The sequence below is a fragment of the Mesocricetus auratus genome, unplaced genomic scaffold, assembly GCF_017639785.1.
Source record: "Mesocricetus auratus isolate SY011 unplaced genomic scaffold, BCM_Maur_2.0 Super-Scaffold_100004, whole genome shotgun sequence".
NCBI classification, from domain to species: domain Eukaryota; kingdom Metazoa; phylum Chordata; class Mammalia; order Rodentia; family Cricetidae; genus Mesocricetus; species Mesocricetus auratus.
The window spans coordinates 122,971-147,022 of record NW_024429189.1 but is presented as its reverse complement, the minus strand read 5'-3'; the positions used below and the strand labels follow the sequence as shown (position 1 = coordinate 147,022).

The following is a 24,052-nucleotide window of genomic DNA, read 5'->3' as shown; positions in this document are numbered from 1 at the left end:
GCTCACCCAGGGCTCTGCTTCTCTACACTTCTTTCCTGCATGCCTGGCAAGGGAAGAAGCTGAACAGTCAGGAAAATTGTTATTATTAAAGATGTGTGGGGAAGAGAGAGGCGGCGGTGGCGGCAGGGTGGGGGATGTCCGGTTCCATGGTGCTTGTGTGGAGGTCAGAGGACCACTCTTGGGTGTCAGTTCCCTTCTTCCACCTTTACATGAATTCTGGGGAGTGATCTCAGGTCCAGACTTGCACAAGTGTTGTTTTCCAGTGAGCATCTCACCAGGACTGAAAATTCTTAATTGTCTGATTCTCAAAATTCCTTTGTTTATTATAAGTCTACAATTCATGAAATACTAATTGTTAATTGATTCCCATAACTAATTGGTTACAGCTGCTCCTCGGCATTTTAGGAACATAGTATTTATTATCTAGAACCTTTCCTCCAGTAGACCTTAAGTCATGTGTGTTTTTTGACCCCCATCCAATTACATGTGACACTTGGTTTTCACAAGAATTCATCACTTGGGACTGTGGTGTATGTGAGCATTGCCTTCTGTCTCTGAAGGTTCAGTGTAGGAAGCTGGGGTGCCACTGAGAGAGCATCCCAGGCTTCCTGAGTGGGAGGCACGTTCTCTGAGTCTTGGTCCCCACTGGTCCCTGCAGTACCAGGCACTGGCTTCCCCTGTGTCTCCTGTGAGCAGCCTGAGCACTGTCTCTTGCTCCCACTATCTTGATTGCCTCATTTGTATGTGCAGCACTCCCCTCCCCCAGTCCCTACAGAAACCCTGTGTGTCTGTGCTGGCTGTTGGAAGGCATCAGAAGTGTGGGAAAGTGATAGATAGTTGCATACCTTCATTAGAAAGATCTCAAATGAACCAAGTGCTAGCAACAACACACTGAGCTTGGCTTTCTGTCTTCACAGCAGGGAGCCAGCCTCCACACTGTGTGTTCCTAAGCTTTCTGTGTGACACTCAACTACAATAAAGTATCTGTCCTAGAACACAATGATTTCCCCTTGATTTATTAGCGGTTTTACTGAGGTGCAACTTATGTACATAAAGTTTATCATTTTACTGGATAAATTAGTAATTTCTAGTAAATGTTTAGTGTACACACCATAACCACAACTCAGTTTTCAAGCATTTCCATTTTCCTAAAGATCCTTCGGCCCCTCTGCAGTCTGCCCTGTGCCCAGCCCTAGCCCTAGGCACCACAGATGTGATTTCTTTCTTTTTATGGATATACCTTTCCCATATATGGTACATAACAAAATTCCATGCAATCTGTATTCTTTTTGTGATTAGCTTTTCTTTTTTTACTATGCATGTGGGGGGGTATGTGTGTTCATGTATACACATGCATGCAGAGGCCAGAGGTCAGCATTGGGTGTGTCCTCTATCTTTGTCTAGCTTATTTTTTGAGCCGGCTCCTGAGCCTGAATCTCACCTGAGTAACTAGAAGGTCATCGTGTTTGCACTCTCCAGTGCGTGCTGCACACCTGGCCTTGTGTGAGGTGTAGGGATGGACTAAGTTCTGATGTACAGCAGCACCTTGCTAACTGAGCCGTCTTCCCAGCCCATCGTCATACTTGTGACAAGCCTATCCGTGTAGTAGCATGTGCATTATTGAGATATACTCTTTGATTATTTACTCACTTGCCACTGATGGACATTTAGGTTGTTTCCCATTTGGGACCTTGACGAATAAGGCTACTGTGAACTTTCACATAGTTTTGGTATGGATATACTCCCATTTGTCTTAAGTTGATGCTTAGCAGGAGAATTGCTGAGTCTCAAATGTTTTATCTCAACTTTTGTTTTTTGTTTTTTGAGACGATCTCTTTATATAGACCTGGTTATTCTGCAACTTGATATATAGAATAGTCCGGCCTCCAGCTCACAGAGATCTGAACTCAGAGATCTGGCTACCGTTACTCCTGGGTGCTGGAATGAAGGTATACCACCACACCTGACTTTCTCTCAAGTTTTAAGGAATTGCCAAACCCCTTTCCAAAGGAACTGTGTGTTTCTATTTCCCTGCATCCTAGTTAGCACTTGGCTTATTATTGTAGCCCTTGGAGTGGGAATGAGTGGGAGCTCCTTGTGTTTCTGTCTCTTGGCCATTGATACTGAGTTGTTTTGTTGTTGTTTGAGGAAAGGTCTAATGATTTATCTCTTGACTGGTGTGGAACTTATTATGTAGACCAGACACTGCCCTTGAATCTGCCTCTCCTTCTCCAGTGCTGTCATTAAAAGTGTGTGTCACCATGCCTGACTTGAGCATCTTTTTGGGTGCTTATCTGCCATTTATTTTGCTTTCTAGGTGGTATGTCAGTGGCTCCTTTTCCTATTTTAAACCAGTTTGAACACTGTCTGACTGGGCAGGAAGGGTTCTCTGCATTTTGGATGCAGTTCTACATTAGATCCATGGTAGAATACATGACTTTTGTTTTCTTCACATGATCCCATTCTCCCTGTGTTCTGTGGAGAGATTTATCATGAGTCTTGGCTCATTAGAATAGAGGCTCTGGAGTCTGTCTCTCTGTCCACACTGTCTGCAAACTGGAGACCCAGGAAAGCTGGTGGTGTTTTTAGAAGCCAGAGAGCCAAAGGTAGTGTGAGACTGAAGGGCAGAAGACCCTGTCCTGTTCAAGAAGCCAGGCGCAGGGAGGGCAAAAGTCACCTTCTTTTTTCTGCTCTGTGAGATCCTCTGCTGCCAGGGTAGGACAGTCCCTTAACTCAAAAGCTAATCCCTTCTAAACTGTCCTGACAGACATGCCCAGGACTAGTGCTTAATCAATTCTCTAGCTGACACAAAGCCCACTACTGTCACACGTAGGGAATGTGGAGAATACTTGGAGATCTTGTGTTGTGGATCTTCTGTGCTAACTGGTAGGAAAGGTGACTAGGTGAACTTTAGGAGGCAAGCCCAGTTTGTATTTTCCTTTCAAGGGGCCCAGGAGCCCAGACCCACCCTTTCCCGGCCCTAAGTACAGTGGTCCTTGGCAACCAGTCTCTTCAGGGTCAACTGCAGTCCTTCCTTCCCTGTTCATGATGTAGCTCTGGGTCCATGTGTCCAGTCTATCACTTTAAGGAGAAAGAGCAGGCTGTCTCACTCAATTCTGTCCCTGCTTTTCTGAGTGGAGGGAAGACTTGGGCGCATCCATCCTTGTATATATCTAAAACAGTCAGCGCTGCTCTGCACTCCTCAGTCCCAAGCTTTTGCTTTCTTGGATACAGCACTAGGCTGCCAGACCAAGGGAGGATACTGTGAGCTGATAACTTGGGTAAACATGGCGCTTCTGCCTCCTCTTCCCTGCTGGGTTTACACTGTGGAGAGGGTTGGACAGCTTGTTTTCTTTCCCTTGGAGCCCTCTCTCCACACTCTTCTCCAGCTGCCTTCTTCCCCACCCCCAAAAGTAATGTGATCTCCCAGGCCAGTTCGCTGCTTGGCAGATTCCTTTAGTCTTAGGGAAGGAGAGGAAAGGCATTAACTGTTGGCTTCCCAGTTCCAAGTTAACCAAACCTCAGCAGCCAAGCAAAGTGCTGGTCTTAAAGCAAAAGGATGATAGGATAACAGTGTCCACTTGGGCCCCTAAGTTCCCCCATGAGACATCTTATTTCACAGATGTTTCTTTTTCAGTTGTGTGTGTGTGTGTGTGTGTGTGTGTGTGTGTGTGTGTGTGTGTGTGTGTGTCTGTCTGTCTGTCTGTCTGTCTGTGTGTGAGTGATAAGGGCTACCAGCCAATGCTTCAATGCTGATGTAGAATTCATGATCCTCCTGCCTTGGTGTTCTGAATGTTCGGGTTTAAAGGGTTGTGACACCATATTGGCTATGGAAACTTAATCTTACTCAATATTCAGGTCAGAAGAAAACAAACAAGACTTAGTAATTTGAAACAAAATTCTTTGGCCTTCACTATAGAACGAACCCAAATACAAGGACACAGACATTTGTGCGAGAATGAAAATCACTTGAAAGCTCCTGAATTGAGCAAGAGTGCTCTATGCTATTTGTGTTTAATGATATTCCTATTTACAATTAAACTTTAAGGTGCAGATATGAATGGATAGAAGAACTTGGAGCGTGGATGCTCCTCCATCAGCAAAGCTGAGATCTGAGACCTGTTATTGCATCAGGTGTTAAATAATTTTTCAGCCCAGTGTCCTCCTTTATCATACCCCACTCATTTCTGTGCATGTACATTTCTGTGTGTGTTCAGTTTTCGTTAAGGTCATAGACCAACATTGAGTGTCTTCTCTAGTCATTCTCATCTTATTTTGGGGGGCAAGGTCTCTCACTGAGACCCTAGGGTCCTTTAACTTCCAGTACCAGGGTTATAGACTTGCCACCATGCTCAGCTGTTAGGTGGGTGCTGGAGGCCCACACTCAGGTCCTCCTGCTTGTATGACTAACCCATCTCCTCACCTCCATCATGTTCTTTTAATTATGGAATCTAGTGTATGTCATCTAATGAGGACACACAGGGAATTTAGGGATTTGAGTTCCATTCCTGGTTCTGCTACCAACATGCTGTGTGGACTTGATGCAAGTTGTTTAACCTTAGCCACAGCTATGTGGCCTGTAAGATAGATGCACAAAACCATTTGTGAGAAGTGAATGTTTCCCTGTCCCTCTTCCAGACCCACTGATATGACAGCAAGCAGATTTTGTTGGTATTACTTTGGAGCCTAGCTTGACCTCAAACTGATGACAATCTTTCCAACCCAGACTCCTGAGTTCTTGGATTGTAAGCACCTGCCCCAAATAGAAAGGTTTTGTTGTTTTGTTTGTTTGTTTAAACTGGAGATGTGTAAACACAAAAGGAACCCAAAAGGAGGCGGTTTTCAGAAAATGGGAAGCAGTCAAGAGTGAGCGCTTAATAAGATGTGAGCTAGTGGACTGGTAGAAAACTGAGGAAGGGTCAGAAATCAATGGCATTAGGACCGTAGAGGACAAGCTACAAGAGGGATATTCAGATTTCTCACAGGGCTCCCCAGTCTTGCACAGCCAGGTGACAGCTACTCCTCCTCAGCCACATGCCATAGGGAATTTCCCATAAGACTGTGGACTCAGGAGCCTAATATGAAGCCAGAATTCATGTAAGCCTGTGGTTAGTAATAGTAGAGTAGTCAAGAATGGGATTTGCTGTTGAAAGTTTACACAGTAGTGAGATTCCTGGCCCCTCTTCCAGTGCCTGCTATGCAAGGCCTTATCAGAAGATTGAAATACTCGTTTCTGGGGATTAAAAAAAAAAAAAAAAGAATGGCCCCAGAAGAGTATTCTCCAGATACTAGTATTGGGGGCTGCTCAGCTCCTTTCCAGGTGCTGGTCCCCTTCGGGACACAGGGCTTCAGTCTTAAGTCCTTGCAAATAATAAACGAGCAGCCAAATTTCATTGGATATTTGGAGAAGTCTCCAATGATAATAAAAAATAATAAAAAGCCGGGCGTTGGTGACGCACGCCTTTAATCCCAGCACTTGGGAGGCAGAGGCAGGCGGATCTCTGTGAGTTCGAGGCCAGCCTGGTCTACAAGAGCTAGTTCCAGGACAGCCTCCAAAGCCACAGAGAAACCCTGTCTCGAAAAACCAAAAATAAAATAAAATAAAAATAAATAAATAAATAAAATACACAGATGAACTCGGTGGCAATAGAGGCAATACAGGAGAAGTTCAAAAGAATGGTTCTTCACAATCCTTAGGACCAGCACAGCATGCTACTGACAGCAGGAGAAAATTAGTATTTTGTTATTGTTGCTAATCTGTTGTTTGTGTGACAGAGACTTATGTAGCCCAGGCAAGCCTTGAACTCACTGTGTAGCTGAGGCTGACCCTGAAGCCCTAAGAATCAGTTTTGTTTGAAGACAGGATGTATCCCTCTGTGCCTTGGCTGACCTGGAACTTCATCTGTAGAACAGGTTGGTCTTGAACTTATAGAAATCCACCTGTCTCCTGAGTGCTGGGGCTAAAGGAGTGTGCCACCACTCCCTGGGGAACAATAGAGAAAGAGAGGGAGAGGAGAGAGAGAGTGATGGCAATATAACTAATACCACCAAGAAAAGTGTAACGAAACATTCATTGCCTGAGCAGTGAACAGTATTAATGCAAACGTCACCTCCCTGTCTGACCAAAACTCCTGATGCCACAGTTGGGAGGGTTAGACTGAAGACATGTAATGCTGCTTTAATGAGTTAGTAGGTGATGTGTAGACTTAGCCCAGAAGCACACACCTCTGTGAACACACCAGAGTCTCTCTCTCTCTCTCTCTCTCTCTCTCTCTCTCTCTCTCTCTCTCTCTCTCTCTCTCTCTCTGTCTCTCTCTCTCTCTTCTATCCTACCCCCACCCTCCCTTCTATCTCAATAGGTTTTCAGTATATAACCCTGAAATTCCCTATGTGACCAGGCTGACCTTGAACTCATAGAGATCCACTTGCCTCCATCTCTGGAGTGCTGGAATCAAAGGTGAGCACCATCCTAGGCATATTTTCTTAAGACTATATGAAGAACCTTCATGCTGCTTTTTAATCAAGTGTATAGTACTTTGAATAAAAGTAAAAAAATAATTAACATGAGCACACTAATGTTATTCATCTTATCAAACTGGAAGATTTGTTTGAACAAATATGTTTATGCCATTTAATTATAAAATAGTTATAAACATATATGTGTGTGTATATATTTTGTTTTGTCGTGTTTCTGAGACAGGGTCTCCTTAGCCTAAGCTGGGTGGCCTCTTGATCCCTTTGCTTCCACCTCCCAAATTATGAGATTTTCTAGAAAGAGAATTTGCTCTGGGACCTCATTGAAAACCTCAGCCTAGACATCCCCAGAGGATGGAGTAGACCAGGAACATCATTTGGATATGCTGGTGAAGCTGTGGGGTGGAGGAGTCTGGTTCCCAAACTCCCCAACATTGGTTTTAGATGAAAGTTGAAGCTTTGTGATATTTGAACCCAAGTTGCTGCTCCTAACCCATAGCCACTGACTTTTACCTTTCAAAAAGTTAACAGATTTCTTGTCCTTAGGACAATCTCTGGGCCTGACACTCTTCCTAGAGCTTGTTCAAACGATTAAACTTTTTCCTGTCATTCTTTTCAGTTTTCCAAGACAGAGTTTCTCGTTTAACTTTGGAGCCTGTTCTGGAACTTGCTCTGTAGACCAGGCTGGCCTTGAACTCACAGAGATCGACCTGCCTCTGCCTCCCAAGTTCTGGGATTAAAGGCATGCACCACCAACGCCAAGCTTTCTAGTCATTCTTGATTCAGAGTGTTCATTTGTGTTCTCATCTTAGACTTAGTGCTCATTCAAGAGTTCTGTACAGGACCCTGACTGGTACAGGGTCCTCTGGGAAATGCTGCAGCAGTTTACTGTGCATCTTCTATACATTATTTCTAGTGTTCAACACAATCAGATGACCAATACCAACTCTGCACAGATGAGGAAACTGAAGTTATGAATGAGGCTTGGGGAGTCTGCTGGACCCACAAGCGCCTTCAGTGGCCTCAGAGGGAGAAGGCTAGGGACAGGGAGTGCACAGGGCTGGAGCAAGACAGTCCTGGTAGGTCCCTGAGCCCTGGCCAGGGGTTACCTTCCAGGTAGCAGCTGGAAGATGGAGAGAGTCAAGCCCTTACTGGATTTGCAGCCACCAGCTTCAAGCAGATCTCCAGCATGTCCAAGCTCATCCAATCTTTGCTGCTTGGCCTTGTTAGTTAACTGGCTCTCCCATGCTGGAGTCACGGGGCCTTAGTGACCTGTGCCTGGTGACCAACAAATAGTTCTAAAAGGTTGTGAGACTTGCAGGGGCACATGTGTCCTTGTAGGTTGGTAAAGTGCTATGGTTGTTGTGATCAGGTTGGCTGTTTAATTCTCTGAACAGACACACCCGGCACAAGCACAGAGCTAGAGAAACTGGCTGTGGGCTATGTTGGCTCATGCTTGTGAAACAAGCTGTCCCTGTTCCCCCAGCATGACCAACTGTGCTGAAAAGAATGCAGGACTCAGTTGTAGAGGGCCCTCCCAGACCTCTTGTCAGATTCACCTGCCTCCCTTCCGCCCATACCCCCACCCTAGTCCCACCACCCAAAGAGCTTCTTGATGCCTGCTCCCCCTTGACCCACTGCTTTGGTGGGTGCCTGCCCCATTTTTTCTTCAAGAGATTGAACCCAAAATTTAAAATAAACCCAATCTAAAATCTTCAGAGTCCTCTTTTTGTTAGCTCATTCTACTGTGACAAGTTTCTTAAATCCACAAGTTTTCAGATGAGTAAATTCTAGATTTATAAAATCCATCCATCCCTGGCTGTCCCATTCCTGGTAAAATCTAGTCTTTCCCTTGATCAAAATGGCCCCTGGTCTCACAGGTCTTCCTCTCTGTGGGCTTTAGCAGTTTAGCCCACACAGTATGATGCAGCAGCTGCTGCTCAGGCAGTAATCTCTAGTGAGCAGGCATAGCTCCTTCGGTGCCAGGTTCATCCATGGACTACACTCTCAACACTGACCAGGTGACCTCACTCTGTCAACACATTTTAAACTTGTTTTGTTATATTTATTTATTGTGTGGAAGGAGAATGAAACTGTCTACAATTCCCAAGCTACTTTGAGGTATCTGAGCACCTTGCACATACTGGTTATACGGTACAAGTCTATAATTTCCCAGATGACAATGGCACAGCACATAAGCCTTGATCCTTTCATTTTCTTTTCTGCCTCTGTTACCTGTCTTGTTTCTATTTGCTTTGAGAAAGAATCTCACTATATAGTCCTGGCTGGCCTAGAATTTTGTCTGTATCCCAGGCTGGCTTTGAATTTGTGGCATTGCTCCTGCCTCTGCCTCCCAAGTGCTGGAATTATAAGTGTGCCCCTGTGCTTAGACTGTTTTGTTTTCCCCAGTCATTGGCTTTCTGCTTTGGGCTGACTGGAGGTGCAGCCCTCAGGCCTTTCTTCTTGAGATGGCTGAGACTGTTTGCTTGCACACAGTGCTCTTCCTATCTTGCCAGAGTTCAGAAACTATTTGGGAAGACTAGTCTGTTGTGTTGGTGTGCAACTTGGCAATGGCCACCATGACCATTGCCACATAAGAGTGTATTGCCAGGCTTGTTGATGGATGGTTTTATATCTAAATTATAAAGGATTTGGACAATTGGTAGGCCTTACTCATTTTGAGAGGATTTTAGAGGATAAGGTTATTGTAGCCAAAAGAGCAGAATATTAGTAGTAGTTATTAGCTTTTAAAAACAAGCTTACATCTCAGTGTGAAGTCCAGCACATGTGAATAAATGTCTGACTTGTATTAAAGAGCAGTATTCAAGGATGTGGTTAGAATTTCGAAATGCCTTTTAATGTGTAGTTCTTGGCATTAAGCTGCCAATCTGAATATAATCCTGTGATCTGATATGCTATATGATGGACTTTGGTGTATAATCTGATCCAAGACACTTGGATTTTAAAATGGTAGCAGAACAGACAGATACTGCATCATTTGTTGTGTTTATACTGGTGGCACACCTCTTAATGTTATTGTTGGCATTATATGGAGGTTGGAAGGTTCAGCATGTGGGCGCTCTCAGAAAATGGTCTCCCAGTTGTGGCACTTGCCTCCTGGTCGCTCTGGTCCTTTGTCTCCAGATGATGGAGTAGCATTGGTTCTGTAGTCCCCACTGGATGCTCTTGAGTCCTGGTCTGCCACCTGCACTAGCAGCAAAGCAGGTCCACTTGGCTTCAGCACAGACAAATTTCAGTGTTGATTGGCACTGGGCAGGGCACTTCTGAAAAGTGCATGACGTCCTGGCTGAGGCCTGTGACAGACTCAGCACTGCTGAAGACATCTGCTATTTTAGGCAGACCTAAGTGGAGACCTTGCTCGTTAACTGTGCCTGGTGTTCCAGACATCCTAGCTCTCAGCATTGTAGGGTAGGCTAGCCTCCCTCCCCCCTTGTTTGTTTGAGACAGGGTTCCTCTGTGTAGCTATGGCTGTCCTGGCCTCCAACTCACAGAGACCCGCCTGCCTCTGCCTCCTGAGTGCTGGGATTAAAGGTGTGTGCCACCCACTGCCCAACTTTTCTCTCTTTCTTTTGGAACCAGGGTCCCTTAACCAAGACTTTCTCTGAAACAGGTCATGTATGACAACTTCACAGATCCAGCTATCCAGTGCTTGGAAGCTAGATTCTTGCTGGGAGGGGAGTCTAGCCCACTGGTCTGGAGGCCAGTCTTTGGAACCAGGCAGACCCTGGCTGAATGCATGTCTCCTGGTTTCCACCATGTGACCTTCTTGAATGTCTGTTTCCAAATGAAGAATCAGGCTCATGATCTGATTTTCCTCACAGGATTATGGTGCACACGCCCAGTGGGTGGCAAGGCACATGGGGCTACTTGTCATGGAGGACCATCCTGGTACAAATCAGCTTTTCTTGTGCCAGGGGATCAGATTTTTAGTTATGCGACATTATTTAACTTTATTTTCCCTTTGTCATCGGAACTTGGGTGACTTTTTATTAAAAATTATTGGCTGTAGTTGGGGTCCTTGTTTCCCATCAACCTAGATTCTCAATCTGCCAGTAGCCCACTGCTGTGATTATTGCTTAGTTAACATCTTGTTGGTAACCTGCTCTAGCCAGCGTTTAGGAAAAGATAATAATTGAATTTAAACACTCATTGCCCATGGCACCAAAAGAAGAGGGAAAGTTCTGAAAATTAGGTCAAGAAGGGTCGCCATTCCAGCCCACAATGAACATTCAATGTGGAGACGAACTTCCCTAAGCTTAAACTCACATCTCCAGGTCTAAATGAATGGTTGGAGTAGTGTCCGGTATTCGGTATTCCTGTGGGTTCCAGTCCTGACTGTTCACATTCCTCAGACACCCACTTTAGGCTTAATCACAGTCGCTCCCCGGCTCCCCGAATATAAATGCGAACAATATTGGTAACTCGGGAGGAATTTGCATTTCCATCGACCTTCCCCGACACGCGGCAGGGGCTGGGCCAGCGCTGCAGGGCAGCTGGGGGAGGGCGTGGGGTCGCTGTCTTCCCTTGGCCAGGAGTGGGTTAAGAGGCAGGCGGGGCGGAGCGAAGGGCCCTTTGTTACCGGCCTAGGCGGGAGGCGGACGCGAGAAGCGGGCCTGGGCGCAGGCCGGGCTGGGAGTGCAGTGAGCGCGGCCTGGCAGGGCTGGGGCGAGTGCGGCCTGGCAGGGCTTGGGGCCCGGGGCGGCGGGGCAGCGGGGCCTGCGCCGCAGCCGCGGGACCATGTTGGAGATCTGCTTGAAGCTGGTGGGCTGCAAATCCAAGAAGGGACTCTCCTCGTCCTCCAGCTGCTACCTGGAAGGTAAACCCCTGCCTGGGCCGGGGACCGGCCAGGAGTGTCTTGTGCGCTCCCGACCCCTAGCCTTCTGAGGCCACCGAGGCCGCTTGTTGGTCCAGAGGACTCCCCTAGCGAGAGCCGCGGCTCTGGCGCTGGCGAGGCCCTAGTGCATGGTTCGGCTCCCGCCCAGAAAGTTTAAAAAAGCCAGCGCCAGAGGCCTTAGGGTCCTTGTGAGCCCACGTTGTGGCGTTTCCACTGCCAACTGGGAATTATGTGTCACAAAGGTGGACCTCCACCAAGTGCCGCGTACAAAGGGATCGCTCTACCATTTATGGACAGAATTTCATGTGAACTTTCTGCCCCCACCCCCACCTTTCTGCAGACCACGAAGAGGTCTTGGGAACTCTCTTTTTTTCAGGAGGGAAACAGAATGGTTTTGTGTGGTATTTCCAGGGGTTTTGAGAGCATCCACTTTGGTGCTTGGTTGGGGAGCCCTTATGTTTGGTACTTCGCAAAAACTCAGAGCCAGGAGCCTCTTGCTTTTGCCTGCTTTACTCTCACCCCTTTGATTCCATGCCCCTTCCTGCTGTCTTTAGTGTTTGGTCCTAATCTGAAAGGGTGACACATGGGAGAGGATGAGTGGAGGGTACTGGGGGTTGGGCCTTGGCCAGGCATTAGGACATAAGGACTTTTGGTGGGTACTTTTGCCTTCTACAGAAGAGCAGAAGCACTCACAGGCACAGTGGAGTTCAGATAGGAGTGAAAATGTCAAATTTGTCTACTGTTTTCTAGTCTTTCTCTTTCTAGAGATGAGGGAGAAATAGAGGGTTTTCAGTTCTCAGATCTGCTTTCCTTTCCTTTTCAACTCTGACCTAAAGGCTGGAGGGGCCCCTCATAACCCATCTCAACTTAAGTGCCCAACACAGGTGGTGAGTTTTTCCCCTTGGCCACATCTTGTATTCATGACTCCTTCCCCACCCCGGTCTGGACTTCAGGGGCTGGATCCCTTAGAGGAGCCTCATGTGGATGGCATGAGCTCAGAGTCTAACATTTGGAGGGAGGAGATGGTTTATTCATCCCCCGAAACTGGCTTCTGAGCAGCCAGGATCATCTTCAGCTAATGCGCTGCTTACTTTTCCCAAGTTGCTCCATTCTGTGCACATTCTCCGCCCATCTGTATCCAGTTAGCTTGAGATTCTATCATCTCCATTTTGAGGCCGCTGCTGGAGCAGAGATGAATGGACTTTTGTAACTGCAGTCAGGTTGCAACCCAGCTTTGCCTGGATATCTGCTTGTTCCTGGGGGTCAAATACTATTTAGTACATATCTGACTGGTTTAATTATTGTTTTAAGAGGGAAAAAATGTATAATCTTATTCTAGCATGCCTTAAAGTGAATTCTAAAGTCAAGTTCCTAAGAAGTGCTCACACAACAAGACTTTTTCCAGGAAGTGTCTCTCCAGGAACTCTTTCTGCTCACTGAATTCGGAATCCTTGTTCTATAGCTGAGTTTACAGTCTGCCTAGACAATTTGGACAAACTAGCTCAGGAACTTTGTCTTAAAGATTAAAGTGTTGTCTGTCTCTGGGGAAGAGAGCAGTTGCCAGCATCCGGAGAAATAATGCAGGTTTTCATTTCTTACTAATATCCTAAGTCAATCAATCAGTTCATCGACACCCATTCAGAGTTCAAGGCATCCCAGGTCAGGGAGAGAAAGAGTTTTCCATTATTACCAAGTTCATGCTCCCTGCTTCTTGAACCTAGCTGTCAGAAAAGGCATGGCTGGCACAGGCAGCAGTAATTATTAGGTGGCTGTGGTGAGCCAAGCACTACACTCCAGATGAACTAACTTCCTGTCTTCTTATGGTGGCCCTGACTATTGCATCTGTTACTAAAAAACTGAGGCACCGAAAGGTTAGGTGACATCCCTGACATGGTAGAACTAGCAAGTAGTGATGCCAGGATTTGAATTTGTGCCATCTGGTTCCAGAGAATCCACTTCAAAAAATAAATACATTTTGGTCATTGGAACCCAGGACTTTGAACTACACCCACAGGCCCCTCCCAACTTTGGAATTTTTTGAGATAGAGCCTCGCCAAGTTGTCCAGGCAGACTATAAACTCAATCTGTAACACAGTTAGGCCTTGAGCTTGGCATCCTCCTGCTTCAGCCTGCTGAGCACCTAGGATTGCGTTCAGCCTTGCACCACAGTGCCTGGCCCAGAAAGCCTATTCTTAACCCCTTTGTCCCGCATTGAAAACACTGTCTGCATTCAGCATCATCTTCAGAAACTCCCAGCTAGACCAGTCTTCTCTTCTGCACCTGGTACTGGTAAACGCCTGCCTTTATAAAACAGCAGTGCTATTAACATTTTCTTTTTTTTTTTTCTTCCAAGACAGGGTTTCTCTGTGGCTTTGGAGGTTGTCTAGGCACTGGCTCTGTAGACCATGCTGGCCTCAAACTTACAGAGATCCGCCTGCCTCTGCCTCCTGAGTGCTGGGATTAAAGGCATGTGCCTCCAATGCCCAGGACTATTAACATTTTTTAAGCAAGCAGAAAAATACTTGTAAGGAAATTCTGAAAGAGTATTTAATAAAAAGTAATTGGCTCTCCTATCCTCTTCCAAGAGGCAATTACTATTTTTGTTTTGTTTTTCTAGAAGAAAACCATGCCTCTTAGAAGTAGCTTGTATTTTTATAAGAAGCCTTTGTGATGCTGGAATTTTGCTCTCCCAAATATCAGTTCAGAATGACCATATCAGTTTTAATCTTTGGTCCACTTTGAACCCCAATCTTGTCAACTATTCCTTATCCAGGGCACATGAAAGACTCAGCTTTCCTGCCCTTGTTTGTATTCATCCACATGGTGTGGGGAGGTACGGTGAGCTCTGGTTCTGTGCTGTCTGCAAAGTGAACTCTTAACCTTTCTCATTTATTGGAAGAGCCCACTCAGAAGCTTCTCAACATGAGACCGTCCAGCCACCACCTCCTGCAGTGCCAGCCACATTGCTGTGCTTTTAGGACTGGGCTCTGAATATTCCCAAGGTCACCACTTGCTTCCCTTGTTTAGGAGCAAGAGGATCCCAGGCTCTTTCTGTTACTTAGCAGACTAGTCTTTGTCATTTTGGGTTATGTTAATAATGTTGAACTTTTAAATGATGTGACAGTATGTAGCCCCACACATCCTCACTTAGTTCTCAGGCTAGCTTTGTTGAAGTCCCAAGGGAAGGCCACCAGATCACTTGGGTGGCAGCACTTTAGAGGTTGGCGTTAGAAGATCCCCCATGTGACTCTTGACTCTCCTGGCTTCCGTTTCCTTTGTCAGGTCAGGGAGACTTCCTCTTTCTAGCCTGTGTGTTGGTTTAAGGAGCTGTGAGAACATGTTGACCACTGTAAAAGCAGCTGAGGCAAATATATGTATTTCTGCTAACTGGAGGTTGCTCTTTGGTGCCCTCGGATATTGTTGGGCCTCCCTTTCAAGCCCTGGCAGCATCAGGCTTCTCCCTCAGATCCCTAGAGGCCTCTCATCCTACCCTCTAGCTATGTTGACCTTCCTCTCCCACCCTAGGTCCCTGATGTGTAGACAGCAGTTCTGGATCCAGGCATTCCCCCAGATGATTCGGGCATGGTGTTTTCTGAGCTGACATGCTCTTATTTATAAAAACAAAGCTTGTAGTTTCTACCTCATTGAGAGTCATCATGTAGATTGTTCAATACAGAGCCTGTCACGGGGTAAGAACCAGCAAATGTAAGCTGTTATTGTAAACAGATCTTTAGCGATCTAAAATGGAGTCTTTGCTGGTTTCTCTGATGGCTGAAGTAATGATAGAATTGAGCTAGACCTATCCATAATTTTTCTTGTTAATAAATTGTTTTTGAAAAAATTTTTTTTGTTTTGTTTTTCCAGACAGGGTTTCTCTGTATTGTTTTGGAGGCTGTCCTGGAACTAGCTCTGTAGACCAGGCTGGCCTCGAACTCACAGAAATCCGCCTGCCTCTGCCTCGGGATTAAAGGCGTGTGCCACCAATGCCTGGCTTGTTTTTGAAATTTTAAAAATGCATATGCAATCAAACTAATACTTTGTATTCTTAGATTAAAAAAATTCATTAGTTACCTTAAGGGTTGTTTTGTCTGCATGTATGTTTGTGTACCATGTACAATGCCTGGTGCCTGTGGAGGCCAGAAGAGGGCATCTGATTCCTTGGAGTTGGAGTTACAGATGGCTGTGAGCCACTGTGTGGATACTGGGAATTGAACCTGGGGCTTTTGAAAGAGCAGCCAGTGCTCTTAGGCACTGAGTCACCTCTTCAGATTAAGTTGAAAAATATCTTTTCCCTCCTTGGTCCTCTCCTTAGTCCCATGGTGAATATTTTAATAGTGCTTGAAGCATTCCCATTGAATTTTGGTTAGTATCTTATTTCTCTTCTGCAGAAGAAGTATTTCCACAGCCCAAGGCGTTCACAAACTAAAATTATGTGCTCAGAGCTTTTAAAAATTGAGTCATTGTAATTGTGCTGGTATAATCACTGATCTGAGACCGATGTGGAAAAATAGGAATAGACAGGTTTTAGATATATATCACTAAGCCAGGCTAGTGCTCATGCTTGTAACCCCAGCAGGGGGGGTGATGAAGGAGGGTTATATATGCACGTGTGCACACACACAAACATCCATATGCTAGATCTAGTAGGCACACCTTTAATCCTAGCACTTGTGAAGCAGAGGCAGGTAGATCTCTAGGAGTTTGAGGCCAGCCTGGTCCTATAAAGTGTATTCTTAGATTTTTGCATTTATTTACTGATGTAACCTGGGCTGGCCCCCAAGCTGATAGCAGTCCTCCAGCCTCAGCCTCTTAAGTGTTGAAATGATAGGTATAAGTCAATGCAAATGCTGATTCTCCCACCCCATGGAAATTTTAAGTCTTATGAAAAGCAGATGGTAAGAAACTCCCTTGCATACATTATTCACCTTTAACAGTGGTCAGCTGGTCAGCCCTGTTTCCTTGCATGGTAAAGTTGTGGTTGCAGCAGTAACAGGAAAAGTCACTTGCCCTTTTTTTTTCTGTATGTGTATGTAATGTGTTTGTGGTGTATGCATGTATTCATGTGTGTGAGTATGGGTAGAGATGTGCATAGATATTGCACATATCTGCATGTGTGGAAGTCAGGGAACAGATTTGGTTGTCAGTCCTGACCTTCTGCCTTGTTTGAGACGGGGTCTTTTGTTGTTTGCTGCTGCACTGTGTACAACAGGATAGCTGACCCCCCTATTGTATTTCAGGGATACAAACTCATGTACTCATGCCTGCATGGTAAGTGCTTCTCACACTGAATCATCTCCCCAGCCATCCCTTCTAAGAATATAACTTTGTCGTCAGGCGAGAGCTGCCACTCAAATACTCAAGTCCCTTCTTTTTCCTAACACATACCATTGAGAAGTGGTGGTAGTGAAGTAAAGGAAGAGACCTGTAGGAAGTATGGTCTGGGAGGAAAGAAAGGGAGAAAAAAAGAGAGCCCAGAAAATAGAAAGACAAAGACAAACAAGTTGGGAGAGGAAAAGGAAAATAGAGGCGTGAAGGGAGACTGACATGTAGATGCAGGGAGGAGGGCCAGCAGGAGACAGAGACATGAGACTGGAAACAGGTGCACGGATGGGTGGTAGCTGAGGGTGAGCTGGAAGGGAGAGTCTAGAAGGTGAAGTCACCTCACTGGCCTCCCATTTCTTTCCTCTGGAAGGTGGTGATGCTGGAGGGCCAGATGGGTCATTAGCTGTTGTTCACCACAGGGAATAGCTAAACTTCTATTTGAGTCTGTAGAACTCCAAAGTTCACGACGCCCTCCCAAGATGTAGCACATTTTACACAGTCATCTTAAAATTAACTTGACTCTGTGGTGGGGGTAGAGTGAGACATGGCTTTTGGAGCCTGAGTCCTTCAGTCATATATGTGTGCGTGTGTGCATGGGTGCATGCGTGCATACAAGTCTGTGTGTTTCAGTGACCCAAATTAGCAATAAAAATGCTAATGGTTAGTGAGACCTTGTAGAAGAGTTGGCTACTATTGGGTGGTCCAGTTCAGCCAGGTCCCAAGGGACCAAGAATACACACAAAGGACAAAAAACCATCCCTGGCTCTCAGTCTGATGTACATAACAATTAAAAACTCTTGTGTGGTCAGCAGACTCACTATGGACCCTTGGAGTCTACAGCCAGTGCAGGAACTTCTGGAATGGCCCATAGAGAATCCATGGCTGCACCATGCTGTCTGCCCATTTGGTTTGAAAGCACAGAGAGATGTGTTTTCATGTCCTTACCCGTTTAGGCTCTTGGCCATAGCTTATGTCTTATGTTTCATTGGAAACAACTGGTGTTCCCTGGGCCATGATAGAATGTTTCTGGTAAGGTTGCTTTGTCCTACATTTCTGCTTGTTTTGCTTGGGCTATTACAGCACACCTTTTCATTTCTGACCTAACAAGCATGGAGGGCTCTGCATCTGAGCTTCCCAGCAGAGCTCTGCTGTGCTGTGCTGACCCCTCCTGAGAGTCTAACCCACTGAAGCTGTTGGTGTCCTTGAGACAGATACAGGTAGGAGCATCTTTGATATAAGAGTTCTGAGATTTTAGTTTGCCCTATCTATATCAGAACCCAAGCCAAGGACACAAGAAAGTTCCATATTGTGTGATAGCTGGTGGCAGAGTCAATACTAAGTGCTCAGGTGTGGAGAGGGAGCAGTAATGAGGCAGTGGCATAGAGGTCCAGTGACAGATGGGAAGGCCCAGGGGATATTGCAGCCCCAGAAGGTGTCTGTCAGGATCAGTCAGGTGAGGCAGCAGCGACTGGGGAGGCAGGCAGGCCTGCAAGGGCTCTGGGGAGGCTGGAATGAAAAGACGGGAGAATATAGCTCCCCACCTAGATGCTGCGGAGCCTTAGCACCTGCTTCAGGAGAAGCCTGAAGTTTCCCTGCCATGATTAGGACTGACAGTGCATTTTCTGAGGCCCATATAGGCTTAAGAGCAATGTTCAAAAGAGTTGCCAACAGCTACCACCTTACAAGGCACAAAATGTTCTGATCATTGCCTGGATAACACTGCTAATAAATAGTGGCTGACCAGCGACAGGCAGGCAGACAGTGTGGGTGATAGATATTTCAGAAGAGCCCTTCCTTGGCGGGTAGTATAGAGGTGGCTGGTTGCTGGGTGCTCTGCTATAGAAAGGAGAGAAAGTGCTGATTGGCCATGGGTTGCAGATGCTCTGAGAAGTTTTGGGGGCTAGTGGTGCCTATATTTTTAAAAAATATTAGAAGGCTGTGGAAGTGACTGAGTGGATAAAGTGCTTGCTGGGCAAGTCTGCTGCCCTGAGTTCTGCCTCAGAGCCTGCGCTAAAGGTCAAAAGAGAGAACCCACTCCTGAACATCATAGTCATAAAACCAAAATTAAAGGATAGTTACATCCATTGCCACAAGATTATAGCCGTCTTTAACAATAGATTAATTTTTAAGCCAGGCAGTGGTGGCGCACACCTTTAATCCCTCCAGCACTTGGGAAGAAAGGCAGGTGGATCTCTGAGTTCAAGGCCAGCCTGGTCTACAGAGTGAGTTCCAGGACAGCCAGGGCTACAGAGAAACCCTGTCTCGAAAAGCCAAACCAAAACAAAAAGACACCAATAAATTAATTTTTAAAAAATGATTTTCTTTTATTATTTTTTATGTGTGTGCCACATGTGTGCAGTTGCCCACAGAGACCAGAGAGAGTGTCAGATCTGAAGCTGTAGTTATAGGCAGCTGTGAGGCCCACCCTTGCCATGTGGGTGCTGGAAACCTAACTCAGGTCCTCTGTAAGAGCAGGAAGTACTCTTAACCGGTGAGCCATCTCCAGCCCAACAGTAGATTCTTAAAGGGTGAGGCAAAATTCTTTTGTTTTTAATTTGGAAACAAAGATTGTATCTTCAAGAAGGTTAGTATTTGGGATGTTTGACAGGATCAGGGGTTCAGGGAGAATTCCCTTTTGTTTTAATTGCCTGGGTAAGTACATTGTAATAGAAAGATTGCAAGGAAAATGTCTGAATCTTGGTATGACTCAACTTTGTTTTTTTGTTTTGTTTTGTTTTGTTTTTTGGGGTTTTTTTTTTCAAGACAGGGTTTCTCTGTATTGCTTTGGAGGCTGTCCTGGCACTCGCTCTGAAGACCAGGGTGGCCTTGAACTCACAGAGATCCACCTGCCTCTGCCTTCCGAGTGCTGGAGGATTAAAGGTGTGCACCATCAATGCCTGGCAACTTTTTTTTAAAAAAGGGATTTCTGTAAAAACCCATTTCATTTAGTACCTGTACTATCCAGAAGCAGGGAGTGCTAAAACTACATTATTTTGAGAGAGTTGCATAGTATGGTCTGGTCACTAGTATACACCAGCCTCCAAAGGTCTCTTCTTCATGGTAGGTGTTTTGGTGTCTGGGTCTCATTAGGAACTTGAGTAGCCCTTGCAGAAGTTGTTACTCTGGTAGGCTAGCCACTCAGGGGTCCCATGACCTTGCAAGGGAAGACCATCTTTGCTTTACTAACCTCTAGCTGAAGCCAGCCATTTTGCTTCTTTATGAACACAGTAAACAAAAGACAATGCCAGTCTCCAGCAGAAGTCAAATGTCTACATGTCACAGCTGCCTCAGTGACTGGGCGTGCTCCCTGATGTCTTAGTTGAGGTGTTCGTAATGAAGCATGCTTTTGAGACTGGGGTGTTAGGCTGGCCTTGGATAATCCCCTTCTGTGCTGAGTGCTGCCTCTGTGTCCAGTCTCCTCTCCAGGGAGACCCCATCTGTTCTGTCCCCTCTTGAGTGTTCACTTTTGCAGTGTTGAATTCTCACTGGTGTTTCAGGTGCTGGCTGTGAGGGTAATAGAAAGGCTGTGTTTTGTTAAATGTGGTTTTGTTTTTAAAATACTCTTAACTGTATGTGAAGTTTAAAAAAAAGGATGGAATTGCTTTCGGCAAGTTCACATTGTGGGAAATAATACTTTTCCTCCAAGCTCACATTATGAAGAGTGTACGAGGCAGTTACAGACTGATGAGAATATTCTGAGCATGACCTCATCAGCTGGAACAGAGAGGAGCTAAAACACAAAGCCTTCTGCTTTGCAAAGGGTCTGTTTTACAGATCTGCGCATTGCGGAGATTCCTTGAGTCAGAGGAAATCTCAAAGGGGCCACCAAGGAAATAAGGCTAAAGCAGCAGGGCTTAAGTCCTTGGACTGAGCACCGGAAGCAGGACTGTGTGCTCAGGGACGAATCTCTGCCCTGTCCTGCTCCTCCACTGGGAAGTGGCTCCCAGAGCCCAAGGTGAGGACAGCAGTGAGGGCTGTGCAGCTGGCTGCCCTGCACTCCACAGGACCTCAGTGCTTGTGCCAACAGGAAGGCAGGAGCTTCCTAGGGATGTTTTTCCTGGAGGTAAAGTCTCCCCTCCCCTTGGGACGGTGAAGTCTCCTGCCCCTGGAACTCCAGCATCCGTTCCCTCACTGCTCACTGCGGTCTAGACCAGATATGTCATATCCAAGAATCTTTTGTAAACATTTTTCATCAGTGACTCACAACCTTGAAAAATGACTTTTTTTTAAACGATCTTTAGCTTATACTCGAAAGACCCAAACCTTTTTCCTAGCGTACTGTCCAAACAAGCTAATCATGCACAGACCCAGGGGGTTTTGTGGCATGGTTCCTATCGTACTTCCCGACAGTCTGATACCCTCCTAGCTGAGCCAAGGCTTTTTAGTGGCTTGGAGGCAGTTTTCAGATGGCACCAATTCTTGCTGCTGCAACTGGCTGATTAGCAACTCTTGTTGAGTGTCACTGATGGGCGGTAACATAATTACTAACAGTAAGAGAACAAAATGGCCTTAAAGGGGACACAGGCACATTTAAAGATCCAAATCAAATATATATAAAATGTGATTCAGAGGGACACAGCAGAAAGTGCTTGTGGTGGGGAAGAAAATGGATCATAGCACACACTGCAGTTTATTGTCCAAGGATTAACTACTGCCAGAGACTTGCTGAGGCAACAGGAGAGGAGCTCTTTGAGGCATTCTTCTGAATAAAGCTTTTGGGCTTGGTGCTGGTGATGGGGTGGCTTCCTGACAGTGGGGCTGCAGAAAGTTAATGTCTTGAGCAACACAGATTTGAGTATGTTCTGCAACTTTGGCCTTGTGAGCTGTGATCATTTTTATGGTTGACGAGCATAGTTGACTATGAAATGAAGAAAGTAACTTGGCATCAGTGCACTGTGAGTCAGTTTTGACATCAGCCTGGACTGGGAATTGGCTGGAAGGTTTTGTTGTTGAACTGAGGCTGCACTCGTTGTCTCCATCCAGAGGCATGCATGAGCAATACTTCCCTTTGGGCTTTGGCTGTTAACTTGAGGACCAGGACTAGGGGGGCGAGGGGTGGAGAGAGGGCTTGGAGGCCATCCTGTTGGATCAGGGGCAGCTGCAGAACAGTTTTCTTAAAAAGCCTTCACCCCCTACTACATTGTCAGTTTCTGTCCCAGCTTTGGGTTCAGACTCACTTTACTCCTCACCTCTGGACAGAATCTCTGTCCTGCTTACTCCAGGTGTTTTTCCAGGCCACTTAGCCTGGTTATGTAACTTTGATCAAATCCAGATGCAACAGAATGTTTGATAAAAAGAGGTCAAATGACATTTGAGAAGAAAAGCACTTCTGTATGCATGACCCAGCATTCATTTCCTGTATGGGCCCAGCCTTCCAAAGCCTTGTGCTGCTGGCCCTTGGTTGGGGCATGCAAGCAAACACATAAATGCTTTCAGGACAGTGGGAGGGGCCCCTCCCCAGAGCTGCTCGTTTTAAATTGTCTGTTATATAAGCATCCCTGGTTTCTATTTACATGTTATTCCAGTGTTGGGATTGGGAGCTGATTATAACAATAACCTGGTCATTTTAACAAATGAACCATAATATATAGAGAGTAAAAGACAGCTAAAAGATTTGTAATCCTCCTACACCCTTATGTTAGCTGCTGTTCACATTTTGGTGTCATTTCTTCTGGTTCTTGTTTAAATTTTTATGAAGTTGGGACAGGATAGAATATAAAATTTTAATGAATGTGAGCCATTAGAGAGGTTTGTTGTTTGTTTTTGTTTTGTTGCAAAAGTATTTTGTTTGTTTGTGGTATTGAGGATCAAACCCAGGGTCTGCACATTCTAGACTAGTGTTCTGCCACTGAGCCCTGTCTAAAACATCCCAGGAAGGGGGGAAGGGTGTGGCTAGTGGTGCACACCTTTAGTCCCAGCACTCGGGAGGCAGAGGCAGGTGGATCTCTGAGTTCCAGGGTAGCCTGGTCTATAGAGTGAGTTACAGAACAGCCAGGGGTACATAGAGAAACCTTGTCTTGAAAAAATCGGGAGGGGGGACCCAAAAAACCCACAAAACATGAAAGCATCCCAAGTGACCTTTAAAGTGTCCTGTTTTATGGATGGAGCATAGCCTGACTTAATTTGATCAGTGGGTATTTTGGACCTTCCTTTTTTGTGCTTTTAAAGTTGGTGTACACAAGTCATTGTTTGTATGTCTTGGGATAAATAGCCAAAGATGTTGAATGACTGTGAGTCTCTAAGGGTGGTTTGTATTACACTTAGCTTCACAGTGCACACCCTGCTGCAAGCAGTGCAGAAGAACGCCAGTCGTAATGATGTCTCACTCACAATCCTGCTGCTATCCAGAAGGGCCTGTCAACTTGAAGAGTTGGCAGTCTTTGATTCCATGTCTAGTGATGAGTTTAGTTTTCCATGAATTGTTTGTTTATGGGTTTTGTTCATATTTTCCCATAGTGAGGATTTATCTTTTTTAGCTGCTGCTGTTATGTAAGAATCCTCTAATGCTGAGAATCTTCTACCAGAGGCTGAACAGAGGCCTCCACAGTTCAGAGCATGTATTGTGCTTGCAGAGGACTCCAGTTCTGTTCCAAGCACCCACATCAGGTGGCTCACAACCACCTGTAACTATAGCTCCAGGGGATCCAACACCTACTTCTGGTCCCCTTATGGCTTCCACAGGCTTCTGCACTGTTATAAATACATCTGCACACAAATACACATGCATATACATATTTAAAAATAAATGTTGGGGCTGAGAGATGGCTCATTGGTTAAAAACACTGACTGGTCTTCCAGAGGACCCAGGTTCATGGTAGTGGCAGCTTGTTACTGTAAGGAACTGTCTGTAACTCCAATTCCAGGGATATGACACCCCCACACAGACAAATGTGCACGCAAAACATCAATGCACATAAAAATAAATACACAAATAAATATTTTTTAAAAAATAAGTAAATGAGGGGCTGGAGAGATGGCTCAGCGGTTAAGAGCACTGACTGTTCTTCCAGAGATCCTGAGTTCAATTCCCAGCAACCACATGGTGGCTCACACCTTGAATGAGATCTGGTGCCCTCTGCTGGTGGCATGCAGGCAGAAGGCTGTATACACAATAAATAAATAAAATATTAAAAAATAAGTAAATTAAATTCATATCTTTCTTTAAAGTAAAAACTCTGCCAGAAAGTTTACTTCCATAAGACCACAGAGACTGTTCTACCATCGCATACCTGACCTGCTGAGTCAATAGTGCTCTCCTCTGTAGTAACAGTGCTCTCCTGGGCACAGGTGCTGCTGATTCCTGCCCATACTGCTTCCCACTGAAAGCTATCCTGGTGCTTCATACCATATTTGAATGTAGAACTAACAAAACAATAGCATGGAAAGTAGTTGATTTTATGA

General features: G+C 45.6%; 1 protein-coding gene across 2 annotated transcripts in view; it reads left to right on the top strand.

Moving 5' to 3' along the window:
- The window catches only part of Abl1 (ABL proto-oncogene 1, non-receptor tyrosine kinase), a 107,726-nt gene that overhangs the window by 53,314 nt on the left and 30,360 nt on the right, over positions 1-24,052 (top strand). Inside the window, exon 1 of one of the 2 annotated variants that reach the window (XM_005085520.4) lies at positions 11,097-11,311. The exons of the other annotated variant lie outside the window; for it this stretch is intronic. Within the exon in view, the coding sequence (XP_005085577.1) occupies positions 11,233-11,311 (79 nt within the window). The 5' untranslated portion in view covers positions 11,097-11,232. Of the gene's footprint in view, positions 1-11,096; positions 11,312-24,052 lie in introns of those variants that run through there. 2 annotated transcript variants of the gene reach the window in all.